The sequence below is a fragment of the Podarcis raffonei genome, chromosome 12, assembly GCF_027172205.1.
Source record: "Podarcis raffonei isolate rPodRaf1 chromosome 12, rPodRaf1.pri, whole genome shotgun sequence".
Classification (NCBI taxonomy): Eukaryota; Metazoa; Chordata; class Lepidosauria; order Squamata; family Lacertidae; genus Podarcis; species Podarcis raffonei.
The window spans coordinates 8,590,673-8,608,196 of NC_070613.1; the positions used below are offsets into that span (position 1 = coordinate 8,590,673).

The following is a 17,524-nucleotide window of genomic DNA, read 5'->3' on the forward strand; positions in this document are numbered from 1 at the left end:
ATTTTAAGTCCAAATTCCTTTCTATTTCGCCAGTTCTTTATTAAAGTCCAAATGTTCAATGTTTCAGTACTTACGGGTGGTTATTTTAGATGCCAAATTGTCCCAGGAAAAAGGCAGCGCTCTCCGGCAATGGCTATGCGGCTTCGCTCCGCAGAAAAAGCAATTTACTCACAGCACTTCCCCCTCGTCGCTTCGGAGCCCGTTAGTGGGTTCCTTTGCGGGTTGGGGGGCGCTAAGTGTGCCCGCCGAGTCCCACGGTCACAGGCTTCATCCGCCTGTGATTTCCAGAAGGGTCCCCGCTTCGCCGCAGCGGAAAGGACCCATTTCATGCGGAGCTGGTCCCTCCAAGTCAGAGGGAGTCTGCCATTGCCGATGGCGCCACCCCGGAAGTCCTTTATTAACCTTTTCTTAGCCATCTCCCCACCTTTTGGCTGTAGAACTGAATCTCCTACAGTGAACGCTGTCATCCCATCTCTGCATATCTTCTTAACTGGATTTTTATGCTTCTGTTGTTTGTTGTTGTTATTTTAGAAAATGAAAATGGTGCCTCTTCCTGAGAAGGCCTACGGGAGTTTTTTTGAAGGGGACTGTTACATCATCTTAAACGTAAGTAGCTCTGCTAATGGTGCCATAGGGTGGGAATGAATCATACAATCACAGAACCCTAGAGTTGCAAGGGATCCCAAGGGTCATCTAGTCCAACCCCCTGCAATGCAGTACTTTCATTAAATACATATTTTGTTATGTGCAAATGGCTTTAGATACCTGTTGGGTCCATAAATTACCATATAGCATATGTTCAACACAAAAAAACATCCACAATTTGTTGTGGACAAAGGACAGCTGGACATATAAAGGACCCCGTTACCTTCAGTAGCTTAGGGCCTCATCAAACCTAAATCCATCCCTGGCTGGTGCTCAGCTTTGAAGCGACTCTGGGGTTGCGGCGCTCATCTCGCTTTAATGGCCAAGAGAGCCAGTGAACAGCTTCTGGGTCATGTGGCCAGCATGACTAAGCCGCTTCTGGTGAACCAGAGCAGCGCACGGAAACGCCGTTTACCTTCCCGCCAGATTGGTACCTATTTATCTACTTGCACTTTGACGTGCTTTCGAACTGCTAGATTGGCAGGAGCAGGGACTGAGCAACAGGAGCTCACCCCGGATTCGAACCGCCGACCTTCCGATCGGCAAGTCCTAGGCGCTATGGTTTAACCCACAGCGCCACCCATGTCCCTATATAGAAGTGTACTTATGGTTAATTTTAATATGCTATTATTGAATATGTATGTTATTGAATATTGTATACCCAATGTATTGGAGGGTTTCACTGTTTGTGTTTTGGTGGCTGATAAGAATTTTTTTTAAAAAAGATCCCCCTGGAAACCTTCGCCATGTTTGCATAGTTCCCTAGATCTCACCATAGTCAGAAAACAAGGCTCCACTTCTCAGTTTCTCTGTGTTCACGGCCAAACTGTCCGCGTTCCCCTCCTCCCTCTTGCCCTCTGGACATGAATTTGCTCTCTTGCCATACCAATCGCTATGGTAACCTCGCCGAGGAGGTGTTTGGCAAATGTTTACTTTGTCGGAGAGCGAGAAGGTGCCAGAAAATGGGTTGCTGCGCATGTTGGGGCATGTATTGTGTTTCCACCTCTCTCCCCCCCCCTTCTTCCTGGCAGTGCGCTATCTCTCAAGACCGTCTTAAGGGTGCTGCCAAGGGGGGGGGGTCGCCCATGGCGGGGGGTCACCTTTAATACACAGGCTGGGGAGGGGTTTCACTTGACAAATCACATACGTTTCATTGTAGCCGCATTCGCACCTTACGTTCAAAGCAGCATGATGGCATTTTATTTTATTTTAAAAAATAAATTTTCCACAATTATAACAAATATAACATAGAAAAAAGGAAAGGAAACACACAGAGAAAGCACAATACAATGTTGAACAGAAACAAAAACAAAATGGGATCTCAAACGCCTATCCCTTAAAAAACACCCAATTTCTCTTACATTGTTAATTGACTCCCTCAGATCCCTCCCTTCTGAATTTCATTCTATCCGCATGTAACAGCTCTCCAATTAACTAAAATTAATTCCAGCAATTAACTATCTTATTCTCATTTCTTACTATTCTAAATCCAACTTACTTACAATCGAATCCTAATTTAATCCTAGGCCTATTTGGTACTTTCAAGTGACTTCTAATTATTTATATTACAATATTTATTCAAATAATCCTTAAATTTCTTCCAATCTTCTTGATGCATGTGGGATTTTAAACAGTTATGGTGCCCCCCCCAGAAGAGTTATGGAAACTGTAGTTTGCTGAGGGCTGTTAGGGGACCCAGACAACCTACAGTCCTCAAAGTGGGTTTAGCACTCAATCCCACTTCACAAGGAACTCTGGCCTCTGATCACCTCAAAACCTCTCTCATAACCCCCTCCAATGTTTTATTTTTAATGAGATTTGCTTTCTACTCATTTCTGTGTCAGCTAGGGATGGAAGAGGGAGAGAAGCTCGACTCAGTTTCCCTTTAGAGACAAATCTATCACATTCTCATCTCCTGAAGCAACTTGAGAATCAAAGGAATCCTTCAAAATTCGCAGCAACGTGAATTTTGCGGAGCTGTTCTTCCAGCCAGCATTTACCAAAATGCATATATTAAGGGGAAGTGTGTGTAAAGATTAAAATATCCGTGAAAACAACATACAGGGATGCGCTGCGTTAGGAGAAAGCGCTTACAACAACAACAAAAATGCATGCCCCAAACAGAATAGCAGACCAAAATGTGTTTATCGGGGAGGAATTTGCACCAAAATGCTCAAGAATTTTCAGGAAGATTCGGGTGTTTTTTAAAAATAATAATAATCACAGGTTCCTGTAAAAATGTGGAAAACTGAATTTAAAACTGGGAAAATGAGAAACTGGGAGAACTGAAAAGGACACAAAAGGTAAAGGGACCCCTGACCATTAGGTCCAGTCGTGGCCGACTCTGGGGTTGCGTCGCTCATCTCGCTTTACTGGTCAAGGGAGCCGGCGTACAGCTTCCGGGTCACGTGGCCAGCATGACAAGCTGCTTCTGGCAAACCAGAGCAATGCACAGAAACGCCATTTATCTTCCCGCCAGAGCAGTACCTATTTATCTACTTGCACTTTGACGTGCTTTTGAACTGCTAGTTTGGCAGGAGCAGGGACCGAGCAACGGGAGCTCACCCTGTTACGGGGATTCGAACCGCCGACCTTCTGATCGGCAAGTCCTAGGCTCTGTGGTTTAACCTACAGCGCCACCCGCGTCCCAAGAAATGGACATATGCCCTCTCTAATTCCATTTATTCCATCGCAGAACACGAAGACACGTTCCGGATTCGCCACGGACCTGCACTACTGGATAGGGCGCGATTCCTCCCAGGACGAACAAGGCGCGGCTGCTTTCTATGTGACTCAGATGGATGACCTGCTCGGCGGGAACCCCGTCCAGCACAGAGAAGTGCAGGGGCACGAGTCGGCAGCCTTTAAAAGTTATTTCAAGAACGGCATCATGTGAGCGCTGGGGAAAGGCTTGAGGAACCCACTCCATTTCAGTGGGGCTCCTGTGGGGAAAACGGATAGAATCAGGCAACAGGCTGCCTCCTTTTTAAAACTCTTGCACTATTCCCATATTCAAAAGTCCTATGAGCAACAATAAGGACTAGTAACTTTTATTTTTAAAGGGCAAGATTCTAACAACAGCACACAGTGTAGAACCATAGCTGTCAAGCGTCCCTTATTTGGCAGGAAACTCCCTTATCCCAGCGTTGTGTCCTGCTGCTGTCCCTTATTGATGATGTCCCTTAAATTTCCCGGGTTTCAAAGGAAGCAGCTCCTCTCCCTCCCTCTCTGCCGGCCAGGGAGGAGGGAGGCTCCAACTGTGTTTGCTTGGCTGCGTTGCTCATCCAATAAGGAGTCTAAGAATGACTGGGGGGTGGAGCTTGCATGCCTTGTGCCGATCAAATTGGCCGCGTTGCCTGGAGACTCGCCTTTGCTCAGCACTTCCCAGCGGAGAGGTGACGGTGGTTTTCCTTGCTGCATCCCCTTTGCCGGGTTGCTGCGCTGTAGGAACCACCGCTTGAGGCTTCGTTTGGCTGCTGGCTGGGCTTTCTGCCTTTGGCTCGGAGGGGTTCAGAAGTTGAACATACCTGTGGTTGGAAAATCCCTTATTTTGGCTGATGATCCCTTATTTTCAAATCTGTAAGTTGACAGCTATGTGTAGAAGCGAGGCTCACCTCTTCCTGTCCACAGCTTCAGCCTGCTGTTCACCCACAGCAGGTTTGGGGAACCTTTGACCCTCCAGATGTTGCTGAACTACAACTCTCCACCCCAGTTGTTGGCCATGCTTGCTGGGGCTGCTGGGAGTTGTAGTTCAGCCACATCTGGAGCGCCACAGGTTCCCCGTGTCTTGCTAGGACTACTGCAATGTGCTCTATGTGAGGCTACCTTTGAAGGTGACCCAGAAACTACAACTAACCCAGAATGCGGCAGCTAGACTGGTGACTGGGAGCGGCCGCTGAAACCACATAACACCAGTCCTGAAAGACCTACACTGGCTCCCAGTACGTTTCTGAGCACAATTCAAAGTGTTGGTGCTGACCTTTCAAGCCCTAAACGCCCTCGGTCCAGTATACCTGAAGGAGCATCTCCACCCCCATTGTTCTACCCGGACACTGAGGTCCAGTGCCAAGGGCCTTCTGACAGTTCCTTTGCTGCAAGAAGCCAAGTTACAGGGAGCTAGGCAGAGGGCCTTCTTGGTAGTGGCACCTGCCCTGTGGAACGCCCTCCCACCAGATGTCAAAGAGAAAAACAACTACCAGACTTTTAGAAGACACCTGAAGGCAGCCCTGTTTAGGGAAGCTTTTAATGTTTAATAGGTTATTGTATTTTAATATTCTGTTGGAAGCTGCCCAGAGTGGCTGGGGAAACCCAGCCAGATGGGCGGGGTGTAAATTTTTTTTTATTATTATTATTATTATTATTATTATTATTATTATTATTATTACTATTACTATTACTATTACTATTACTATTATTATTATTTAGAAGCTACTGTTCTCTTAAGGCCTATGGGCACCTGCAGGAATTTTTCCTGGGAGGGTCAAAGTAAAAGTAAAAGACTGGAATAAGGTGCAGGTTAGTTTCACACCTGCAAAGAAGGTGAATAATAGTGCCTATATATTTTACCTTCCATCTCAGTTTTTAGAAGTGCTAGAAACTTACTCTGGAAACTGGGGAGCTGGATATCATGGTTCTCAACTGCCCATTTGCTCCCTACCCCACGGGTATACATACCCCCATCCCCCCCCAATTATTATAACCTCCTTATCCCCAACAGCTATAAGAAGGGAGGAGTTGCTTCGGGGTTCAAGCATGTGGAGACCAACGTGTACAATATCAAACGCCTCCTTCACGTCAAGGGGAGGAAACACGTCTCGGCTACAGAGGTAAGGAACTGAGCGAGAGCCTGGGGTTGGTTGCCATTTGGATGGTGGCAGAAATTGCCCTGTTTGCTTATTCATCCACTTCCAAAGCAGAAATCAGTCAAGTGAATGTGATTGGTATTTGCTGTTGCTGTTGTTTTCACTCTGCAAGTCATATATGATTGGGGGCGGAAGGGAGGGAGAATCAGCATTGCGCTTCCTTCTCGTTAAAATGAAAGGTGGAGAATTCTTTACATTATCCCACACCATTCATTTTGAAGCAAAGAAAGTAGCTGCGTAGAAATTTGCCATAGAATAAGGCAACGTTAAAGGGACCTCTGACCGTTAGGTCCAGTCGTGGCCGACTCTGGGGTTGTGGCGCTCATCTCGCTTTATTGGCCGAGGGAGCCGGCGTACAGCTTCCGGGTCATGTGGCCAGCATGACTAAGCCGCTTCTGGCGAACCAGAGCAGCAAACGGAAACGCCGTTTACCTTCCCGCCGGAGCGGTACCTATTTATCTACTTGCACTTTGATGTGCTTTCGAACTGCTAGGTTGGCAGGAGCAGGGACCGAGCAACGGGAGCTCACCCCGTCATGGGGATTCGAACTGCCGACCTTCTGATCGGCAAGTCCTAGGCTCTGTGGTTTAACCCACAGCGCCACCCGCGTCCCAATTTGCCATAGAATGCAATGAGACAAATGCTTTGTTGGAAGTCGAATTGCAGCAGAACGGAAAGGGTGCTGCCTGCGACAGATACAGGAAACCGATAATAATAATAATAATAATAAATTTTATTTATATCCCGCCCTCCCCAGCCGAAGCTGGGCTCAGGGCGGCTAACAACAATAAAACAATACAAAAGTACAACACAAACAACACTCTAAAATCATTCATTATAAATTAATTAAATTCAAGCCACTGGCCACCATTGGGCCAGAGCTCCGCGAAGATTGCCGAGGGAGGCAGTCAGGCTGTGCCCTGGCCAAAGGCCTGGCGGAACAGCTCTGTCTTGCAGGCCCTGCGGAAAGATGTCAAGTCCCGCAGGGCCCTAGTCTCTTGTGACAGAGTGTTCCACCAGGTCGGAGCCACAGCCGAAAAAGCCCTGGCTCTAGTTGAGGCCAGCCTAACTTCTCTGTGGCCTGGGACCTTCAAGATGTTTTTATTTGAAGACCGTAAGTTTCTCTGTGGGGCATACCAGGAGAGGCGGTCCCGTAGGTACGAGGGTCCTAGGCCGTATAGGGCTTTAAAGGTTAAAACCAGCACCTTAAACCTGATCCTGTACTCCACCGGGAGCCAGTGCAGTTGATATAGCACCGGATGAATGTGATCTCGCAGCGAAGACCCCGTAAGGAGTCTCGCTGCAGCATTCTGCACCCGCTGGAGTTTCTGGGTCAGTCTTAAGGGCAGCCCCACGTAGAGCGAGTTACAATAATCCAGTCTGGAGGTGACCGTCGCGTGGATCACAGTGGCTAGGTCAGGGCGAGAGAGGTAAGGAGCCAACTGCTTAGCTTGGCGGAGATGGAAAAATGCCGCCTTTGTTATAGCTGCAATCTGCGCCTCCATGGAAAGGGAAGTGTCGAAGATTACACCCAAACTCTTAACGGACGGTGCTGGCACTAACTGCGCCCCCGCAAGAGATGGGAGTTGCCCCCCCAATCCCATATCGTCCCGTCCCAGCCACAGGACCTCTGTCTTCGAAGGATTTAGCTTCAACCGGCTCCCACGTAACCATCCAGCCACAGCTTCCAGACATCTGGTCAGTGTGTCTGGGGCCGAGTCAGGATGGCCATCCATCAACAGATAGAGTTGGGTGTCATCGGCATACTGATGGCAACCCAGCCCAAAACTCCGGACAAGCTGGGCGAGGGGGCGCATAAAGATGTTGAAAAGCATTGGGGAGAGTATCGCACCCTGAGGTACTCCACACACCAAGGAGTGGCGCGATGACAATTCCCCCCCAAGCGCCACCCTCTGTCCCCGACCAGAGAGAAACGAGCGCAGCCATTGAAGGACTGTGCCCTGGATCCCCACGTCGGCAAGGCGGTGGTCCAGAAGTTCATGATCGACCATGTCAAAAGCTGCTGACAGATCTAGAAGAATCAGCAGCCCCGACCCGCCTCGATCCAGCTGTCTACGAAGATCATCTGTTAGGGCAACCAGAGCTGTCTCGGTCCCATGACCAGCGCGGAAGCCAGACTGGAATGGATCCAGAGCCGATGCCTTCCGACATCCCTAATCGCACCACCCTGCGTTCTTTCCTGTGGCTTCTTGTTTTAAAAAAATCCCTTTTCTTTTTCTTCCTGACAGGTAGATCTCTCCTGGAACAGTTTCAACAAAGGTGACGTCTTCCTGTTGGACCTCGGCAAAGTCTTGATTCAGTGGAACGGTCCCTCGTGCAACGTTGCAGAGAAATCAAGGGTGAGTGCTGGAAATCAGAGTGGCAATAATCCTGGTGTGGTTTTCGAGAAATGGTAATCCTTAGGTCCGTTGGTAGAACATGAGACTGTTGGGATACTGCCAGGGAGACAAAGGCCATCATGACCCCACGTCGATTCCGGACTATCCATCGATCTCCCGTAGATACAGTATCAGTCAATTAGCGACACAAGGCCTCGGAAATAGCTTGCCACATTCCAGAGCTGGTGCACGCTCTTATCAGCAGAGTTCGCACAGCGAAAGATGCACTCAGGAGAGCATATTTACAAGTTTATTCAGCGTTGGTCAGAACAAAGAAAAAAACATGACTGCCTGCTTCAGTGTCTCAGACACAGAGAGAGAAACGAAAGCAATAGACAAAACATAAACTTCCTGTGAACAGGAAATACGCAGACTCTGTGACTCACAAAGCCTGCTCCCTTTTAAGGTGGAACGGAAATATCCTAACAGAGACTCTTAATCTCAGGGCTGTGGGTTCGAGCCCCACGTTGGATGAAAGATTCCTGCATCCCAGGGGCTGATGGGTGTTGAACTACAATTCCCATCAGGCTTTGGACTACAATTCCCATCAGTCTGTGCTATCTGGGGCTGATGGGATTTGTAGTCCAAAACACCCGGACTCCCAACTTCTAGGGGAGGCTGGAGGAGACAATACAATGTTAGACTGACCAATGGTCTGATTCAGCATTATGCGAATTGATGCCTCCGTAATTCTCCCCATCTTCTAGGGCATGGTCTTGGCGCGAAGTATCCGGGACGGCGAGAGGGGTGGCCGTGCTCAGATTGGCGTTGTCGACAATGAGAAGGACTGCCCAGACCTCATGCAGATCATGAAAGCGGTACTGGGGGAAAGGCACGGAGAACTGCGGGAAGCGTTGCCTGACGAGAAAGCTGATGAACTTCAGAAAGCCAATGTCCGTCTTTACCAGTAAGTCTTGGGGAGTTATTTCTCAGTTTCTTTCTCCCTCCCTCTCTCTCTCCCCAAAGGCAGGTCCCCCAAATTGGGCCTGTTTTCTTTAGGCCTGGGAAATTTAAAAAGCAACTCCGTTGAATTTGAACCCCCCAAATTCCGTGATGGGAAAAGTGATGTAGATTTTTCGAGGGCCTCCTTTATATCACCGTAAATACCAGCTGAAGATTACGGTCACATTAGTCGCTGATAAAGTGCCTTAAATTTGTACATGCTGTGTTCAAATATAAGCTTGCGATCTAACAGGGCACAACACAAAAGGAAAAAACTGCGGGGAGGGAAGAGGAAAGCAGATGTTGTAGCTGCTGCTCTTTCACTGACCAGTGGATGGGAACATGCCAGTTTCTCCCTTGTGGTGAGGGGATATGGGACTGGTCATAGGAAGTCGAATTGGGCTTGGCAAATTCCAATAGAAGGAATCAAGGGCTGGCCTCATCCGGCATCACTGAAAGCCCACGCCCCAGTATAGGGGGCCTCCTTGTAATCCTTGCCTGATTTCTGACATCAGAGCCGAGCTTGGAGAAAAAATGGCAGATGGGGAAGGAAAGGTTTTGCACTGGGGGCAAGCTGTATATGATTGTAAAGTGATGCAAAGTGTAGTTTGGCTCTTAACTCTTAACTCTGAGGGTGAGAGTTTCAAGGACAGCATTCCAGCCAGACAAAAACTGTTCAAAGGGGTGCAAAGCAGAGGTGGGGCGGGGCTGGCTTGTAGAGAGTCACCGGGGCCAGATGGGGAGTGTTTGGGGGGCCGCATTAGCCTGAGAATAACTGGATAACTCCCCAAGGAATGGGGTCTTTAGGGTTGAGGGAAAGGACTGCCTCCCAGCCCTCAGGCTCAAACCTTGGACAAGTCCTTAAGGATTCCTCAGTCCAGTATACCTGAAGGAGCGTCTCCACCCCCATCGTTCTGCCTGGACACTGAGGTCCAGCGCTGAGGGCCTTCTGGCGGTTCCCTCACTGCGAGAAGCCAAGTTACAGGGAACCAGGCAGAGGGCCTTCTTGGTGGTGGCACCACCCTGTGGAACGCCCTCCCACCAGATGTTAAAGAAATAAACAACCATCAGACTTTTAGAAGACATCTGAAGGCAGCCCTGTATAGGGAAGCTTTTAATGTTTAACAGACCACTGTATTTTAATACTTTGTTGGAAGCCGCCCAGAGTGGCTGGGGACACCCAGCCAGATTGGGGGGGGGCGGTATAAATAATAAATTATTATAATATTATTATTATTCCTACTGTCCATTTCCTCCTGCAGCGTCTATGAAAACGGGAAAGATTTAGTAGTTCAAGAAATTGCTACTCGGCCCCTGACTCAAGACCTCTTGCAGCATGAGGTAAGGTACCGAATAGTCTGTGCAGAATGGTTGTTGTGACATCCTCTCTCTTTTGGTCCCCCTGAGAGAGTCTCCATCAGTTTAGCAGGTATGTGCCCTGGTCTACAGGAGCTCAAAGTCCCGGGTTCAAATCCAGTGAAGGTTCTTGTGTGTCCCCCCCCCCTTTATTTTAACAGGACTGTCACATTTTGGACCAGGGAGGTTTTAAAATTTACGTCTGGCGTGGGAAAGACTCCAGCAAAGAAGAGAAGAAGGCAGCTTTCAGCCGAGCAGTGGTGAGTTGGGAGCTCAAATAAAGGTGCAAAAAAAAATTGTGGGGTTTTTTTATTCCGCTTAAAAAGGGGATGGGTGGGAAACTCAGTCAGATCACGACAGGGACATTCGGACACAAAGCATGCGGAAACAGCTAGTGGAGGTGTATTGGCATGGACAGAGTGCCAAATCTGAATCAGGGAGAGCTGGGTTCAGGTCTCTTCTCACGAGGCCAATACCTGAATGCACCCTGGAGGGTTCTTGCAAGGAATGTAAATATAATTAGGAAATTATTAACAATGGGCATTATAATTATTGTCATGCCCTAAAGAGAGAAACACAGAGTGAAGTTTTGAACCTGGCACATGTTTGCGTGGGGAGTTCCCGCCCCCCCTCCAGTGGAAATTATTAAGGTTAATGGGCTAATTAAGGCCACAACTTTATTGGTTACAGGTGATGAGCGGTATTGGCTTAGGCATTGGTCCTAACTGACTATATCCGGCTTCAGCCCATCCACTAGAAGTCTGGGAAGGGTTAACCACCAGTAGGGAGAGTCCTGCTGATGCACATCAACTAGGAACTCCCCCGGGGTCACCGCCAGGGGGGCGTCCCTTAGGCCCTCACCTCCATAGGCTTCGGACAGGGCCACGCCCCCCAGAATCCTTTCCTGGACTACCCTCCAATATGCGGGGCAGCTGACGGCACTTCCTCCTCTCTTCCATCTACAAAACAATACCAATACCAATGTCTAACTGCCAATACCAAGGAGGTTGTGACGATTTGCTATGAGGTGGGCGAAAACCAAGTGGGTGGTGCCAATTTGCCAAGTGGAAAAATTCCTACCAGGCCCCTCAACGGTGACTAACCGAGGTCCATAGCAAGGTCAAGGAACGAAAGCCTTAAAGGGCGGGCCGGTGGGGAACAGGAACAGCTGGCAGGCGGGAAAAGAGGGAGATCCCTGGCCGCACCTGCATTTAAATTGGGCAGGCCACACCCCCCAAGCCAGCTGATTGGCTGGCCAGGGGGTGACGCGGCCGGGGATTCCCCCAATCGCGCAGGGGCTGGGCTCCAGCCCCGTGCACATGGTGGGGCCGTGACGCCTGCAATCCCACCTCCTCTGCAGGGCGGAAGTGGCTTTGGCAAATTAAATGTCAATGTGCATATGCTAAATAATAGCTGCATCACTTGTCTTGTTTTTGAGAGTCTGAGCAAAGGGCAAAAAGTTCTATAGGACCTGAAAGCTCCACCCCACGTCCTTGTTCCAGCCTCCATTGCCCCTTCCCTCCGCTGGGGAATGCCCATGTCCTTAGCAGCCTTGAGGACTAAAAGCACCAACAAGGCAGAATGCTAATATTCCACTAATAATACAAATTTTTCATCCAGTACCAAACATATGCATCTGCTTTGCAGTAACAGCACTGTAGGATATGAATGCTTTCTTGACCATTTCTTCACTCCGCGGGCGACTAAGTTATAGATTTGCGGAATTACCGTATTTTTTGCTCTATAAGACTCACTTTTTCCCTCCTAAAGAGTAAGGGGAAATGTGTGTGCATCTTATGGAGCGAATGCAGGCTGCGCAGCTATCCCAGAAGCCAGAACAGCAAGAGGGATTGCTGCTTTCACTGGGCAGTGATCCCTCTTGCTGTTCTGGCTTCTGAGATTCAGAATATTTTTTTTTCTTGTTTTCCTCCTCCAAAAACTAGGTGCGTCTTGTGGTCTGGTGCGTCTTATAGAGCGAAAAATACGGTATTTCCCTTTGGTGATTTGCCAGAATTGCTGACACATTCTCGGGGTCCTTCTAGGGTTTCATCCAAGCCAAAGGGTATCCCCCCACCACGAACGTAGAAGTCATGAACGACGGGGCGGAGTCAGCGATGTTTAAGCAACTCTTCCAGAAGTGGTCGGAAAAAGACGAGACTCAGGGACTTGGCAAGACCTACAACGTTGGCAAAATTGGTGAGACAGAAACACCCAAATCTCTTTCCTTCGGGCAAAGGTTGACGTGATGCTAAATGCATTTTTGCACTTAATGAGCAGGGTTTTTTATATTTAAAAAAATGCTAATTGCACCAGCCCTTTTCGGGGGGTGGGAGGGTGGTGATAATTAGGCCTGGGTCGCTCAGTTGCTTACAGCATGGTGCCGATAAGGCCAAGGTTGCAGGATTGAGCCCAATATGGGACAGCAGCATATTCCGGCTGTTATGTACTGAAGTTCTCACCCTGGGCCAGCAGGGGGATACTGTAGATAGTTATGCAAATGAAGGATCGAAAGTGATGTTCAGTGATTGGATAGTTTGTATGCAAATGAAGGATCGAAAGTCACGTCCAGTGATTGGATAGTTTTAGAAAGTTGTTACAGTTACGTTGTAGTGGAGCTCTATACAAGCAGGCTGGCTGAACCCTTCAGTTCTGTTCGGGCCTCTGAAATAAACAAGAGCTGTTTGAAGAATCGCTGTGTCGTCTGATATGTTCGCCCACAACATAACACCGGCACTGAAGGGGGTTGGACTAGATCAGGCTTCCTCAGTCTCGGCCCTCCAGATGTTTTTGGCCTACAACTCCCATGATCCCTAGCTAGCAGGACCAGTGGTCAGGGATGAAGGGAGAGCTCATCTGCTGTGTGTGAGAGAGGCTACACACATCCTATAAATAGGCATGTCCCAGTCCTTATGACATATATTGCTTGCAGTGAATGCAGTTCAGTCAGGTGAGATAACATCTCTCTGTGTTCTATACGCAGCCAAAGTGGATCAAGTCAAATTTGACGTCACGGAGTTGCACGCAAGACCGGAGTTGGCTGCTGAACAGCGGATGGCAGATGATGCCTCTGGAAATGTAGAGGTGAGTTCTTCTCTGCCCTACCTTGGTGCCAGCTCCAGATTTTGGAGGATATTGGGCAAGACATCATGGCCATTTATCACCAGCTGCCATTTATCTCATATTTTTTATTTATTCATCCATTGCATTTATATACCACCTTTATCTTCCGAGGATCTCATAGTGGTGTTCATGGTTCCCCTCTTCCCCATTCCATCATCACAACAACCTTGTGAGGTAGGCTAGACGAAGAGATGGGACTGGTCCAAGGCCACCCAGCATCCGCTCCTAGCCGTCTCCTCCCACCATTGTCTGGGCCAGTGCCGGGGAGACAGGACATGCAAGCAAGTTGCAAGAGTGTGATGGCCTGGGACTCGGGCTTGGACTCGGAACCAGAGGAGACTCAGTCTGCACTGGATCCTTTGCGTCAGGCATTGTCTGGGGCCTGATCCTGAAGAGTCCCAGTCTGCACAGGTTCCCCTGCAACAAACACCAGCTGGGCCGAGTCAGGGGCCTGAGCCTGCCCTGGCTCCAGATGTGGAGATTACCTCGTTTCCTTCAGCTGGGCCATCACTTACAGCTGCTCCACTACCGGTTGGGTCAGGGGAGGCTGAGGCGGCCCCTGGGTCTAGTAACCCATCGACGTCTCCCGAGCTGCAGAGACTAAGGTCTGAGAGAAGGAGAGACCTGAGTACTCGCAGGAGGAGTGCTCATTTTGGGCAAAACAGGGAGGTGAGTCGCCGGGGGATCAGGACCGGCCATTACCCCACAAAGATAAAAGGCTGTCGTTTCCTGCTCATGCCCTGCCTTGGCCCTGTCAGACTGACTCCTAGCGGAACCTTCGGATTCTGGACTGGTCCTGGACTGCGTTTCACTGGTTACCCCTGGGCCCAGCACAAATAGTCAGAAAGGAGGAGGGCCAGGTCCAGAGGATATTTGTCCATGGGTGCTGCAACCTCAACGGGTGCCTGGCTGGGTTATTAGCCTGCCTGCAAATTCCATCCAGTTCTTCCAACGACAACAAAGAAGTGATCCCGTAAAAAAAGAAAAACCACCACAACTGTAACGATGCCCAACACAGAGACAAAATCCTGCACCTGTTTGACCAGATAGTAGCCATTTTCGTTGGACATGAGAGGAAGCAATAGGCAGAAGGGACAGCCATTTCTACTCACTGCTCTTTTCAGCAGCTGAGCCAAGAGGTCATCAGTTCTACGTGCTCTGGGACAAGGAGAAGTGTGGCCATCTGCTGGGGGCGAGGGCGAGGTATCAGCTGGGCCCCCGTGATGAAACTGGCATATGGCTGGGATAGCTCAGTTGGTAGAGCATGAGGCTTGTGATCTCAGGGTTGTGGGTTCAAGCCCCACACTGGGCAAAAGATTCCTACATTGCAGGGGGTTGGACTAGATGACCCTCATGGTGTTTCAAAGCTCTACAGTTCTATGATTCTATGATATTCCTGTTAGGCCTCAGAAAGCCATTGGCCCACTTTGTAAAGTCCAGCTGCGTTCCCAGAGTCACCTAGGACTACTTTGTCAACTATAAGCAGAACCTTGCAATGTTGAGACTTGGATGCCTGAGTTCGCTTGTTTTCCTCTTCCCTCCCCACCCTTTCTTTCCTTTTGTGCCATTTCTTTTTTCCGATTGTAAGCCCCAGGGACAGAGTCTGTGTAATTTCTACTGGATTGTATGCTGCTGTGGGATGTTTTCAAGCCAAAGAGCAGGGTCCTGATGCTTTAAATAAGAAACAAATAGGCACATTTCTGAGAACGAATGTTGCTTTAAATTAGCCGGCCCAACATTTTCTAAGCTGTACACACCACCTCTTCCCCACAACCCAGAATTCCTAACTCTGTGCTTCTCTCCGTAGGTGTGGAGGATTGAGGATCTAGAAATGGCTCCGGTTGCCCCCAGGACCTACGGGCAGTTCTATGGCGGAGATTGTTACCTCATCTTGTACACCTACACAAAATTAGGCAGGCCTCATTACATCATCTATATGTGGCTTGTAAGTAATGGCTGAGATCAAGAAGTGTGGTTTCATTATTTGGCAGTGTCCTCTGAGAAGGTGAATCGGGCCCAGTGGAAGGCTGGTGTTTTTACATCTTAACCCTCCTGTTTTCTTAGTGACTTTGAGAATCGACCTACAGCTTAATGTGGAGAGTGCAGAGTGCTAGAGGCTGTTTTGGCTCCAGAGTGTAGCATACAGTTAAGGCTACCAAGCTGCCCGAGAGAGCAGGAATTCCTCAATTTTTCATACTGTTAAACTGTCAGGTCAAATCAAATTATTATTATTATTATTATTATTATTATTATTATTATTATTATTATTTTATTATTATTGCCCTGCCCATCTGGCTGGGTTTCCCCAGCCACTCTGGGCGGCTCCCAACATCATCATCATCATCATAATGTGACAAAATATCAAATATTAAAAACTTCCCTAAACAGGGCTGCCTTCAGATGTCTTGTAAAAGTCAGATAGTAGTTTATTTCCTTGACATCTGATGGGAGGGCGCTTCACAGGGTGGGCGCCACCACCGAGAAGGCCCTCTGCCTGGTTCCCTGTAATTTCGCTCGTCGCAGGGAGGGAACCGCCAGAAGGCCCTCGGAGCTGGATCTCAGTGTCCATGCTGAATGATGGGGGTGGAGACGCTCCTTCAGGTATACTGGGCCGAGGCCATTTAGGGCTTTACAAGTCAGCACCAACATTTTGAATTGTGCTCACAACGAGTTGCATTTAACATAGCACTAAGCAAATTGTTCCGTTAGTCCAAATATTTCTCCTTGCATAACAGAATGCTCTCCCCCTCTCCCCCAGCCCCATAAATCTGTTCTGGGGGTCCCTCAACTCTCCAGAGCAGACTTGGGGATGTTGCAGTGGGCACAGGCAAGGAGAGAAAGTCCTGTTGCACTTGTACTAATCTTTGCACTAGCACTTGCAAAATTATTCAGTTGAGTTCACGTAAAGCCAAGCAAATAAAAGCCAGAATCAATTTTCTTTAACGCAGTTAAACCAAGGGATGAACTGTGAAATTGTTCTAACTGTATGCCACAACTTTGCAGCAAATGCTTTCTTAAGACCCACCCAAATTATCCGGATGCACCCTATGTTACAAAAACGGCCTTATATCATCCAGCTCTTCAAGGACCAAGTCTAGCCCAAGCTAAACCAACTATTAGACACCCCACACTTCCCGGACTGAGTCCTATTGCGGTGCTGGGCAGTTTTCTTCCCTCTGGGGTGAGAGTTAAGAGTGTTGGAAAAATCTGTTGAGAACGGAAATGGGGACAGTCTTCCTCACCAGGGTGAGATGTGTGTCCCCCCCCCCATTTTATTATAGTAATTGTTTCTACATTTGCACCTATTGACATACATTTCACTGTGCCAATTGATTACCTCTCTTCTTTTTTTAGAGGGGCAGGTGACACATTCCTTCGTTGGGGGCCATGCCTAAGCAGGCCACCACCCCAAAGCTTGTCATCTAGTTCCCTCTAAGTCACGCTTCCTCAACCTCGGCCCTCCAGATGTTTTGAGACTATAATTCCCATCATCCCTGACCACTGGTTCAGCTAGCTAGGGATCATGGGAGTTGTAGGCCAAAAACATCGGGAGGGCCGAGTTTGAGGAAGCCTGATCTGGAGGGCCGAGGTTGAGGAAGTATGCTCTAAGTTGTATTCTCCAAGTTTTACAAAGCTCACGAAACAGCCCTCCCTCCTTCCACCTTCTCCGGTTTTGCTAGCCATTTTTGGTGGCTCCTCCTCAGGTCTGAACGACGCTGCGTATCTGAAGGTGTCCCCCTTGTTCCTCTTCAGGGCCGCCACGCCTCAGCGGATGAAATCACTGCCTGCGCCTTCAATGCTGTGGAGCTGGACAAAAAATACGGGGATGAGCCAGTGCAGGTTCGAGTGACGATGGGGAAGGAGCCGAGACACTTCCTCTCCATCTTCAAGGGGAAACTGATCATCTATGAGGTAGGCTCTCCTGGTCCAAAGCCCACACCCACCAAGGGACCTCAGAGTCTCTTATTTCTCAGCCTCCCTCCATTCCCCCCTTCCTCTCTCTCTAAGGAGAGCAAAACTCCACATCTTTAAAACAAAAGTGGCCATAATACTATTTCCCCACCCAACAGGACCTTCCTGGGGGTGGCTCCACAGTCGTAGAACTCTCTCCTTTCTCATTTGCTTGGTCCTTTCCAGGAGGCCATAATCTATTTAAAGTTGCCTGTCTTTAACACACTTCAGGCCAGCCTTTCTCAACCT

At 48.8% G+C, this 17,524-nt stretch overlaps 1 protein-coding gene and 1 non-coding gene across 2 annotated transcripts in view; both read left to right on the top strand.

The window, feature by feature from the left end:
• Positions 1–17,524, top strand: part of VILL (villin like) — a 59,340-nt gene that overhangs the window by 26,487 nt on the left and 15,329 nt on the right. The window contains exons 3-13 of the mRNA XM_053409906.1: positions 532–606; positions 3,341–3,537; positions 5,363–5,471; positions 7,757–7,867; positions 8,614–8,813; positions 10,111–10,189; positions 10,366–10,464; positions 12,247–12,400; positions 13,185–13,285; positions 15,132–15,269; positions 17,078–17,236. Of these exons, the coding sequence (XP_053265881.1) occupies positions 532–606; positions 3,341–3,537; positions 5,363–5,471; positions 7,757–7,867; positions 8,614–8,813; positions 10,111–10,189; positions 10,366–10,464; positions 12,247–12,400; positions 13,185–13,285; positions 15,132–15,269; positions 17,078–17,236 (1,422 nt within the window). The remainder of the gene's footprint in view (positions 1–531; positions 607–3,340; positions 3,538–5,362; positions 5,472–7,756; positions 7,868–8,613; positions 8,814–10,110; positions 10,190–10,365; positions 10,465–12,246; positions 12,401–13,184; positions 13,286–15,131; positions 15,270–17,077; positions 17,237–17,524) is intronic.
• Positions 14,564–14,636, top strand: TRNAT-UGU (transfer RNA threonine (anticodon UGU)). Its single transcript has one exon. It is a non-coding gene; the product is annotated as a tRNA-Thr (tRNA).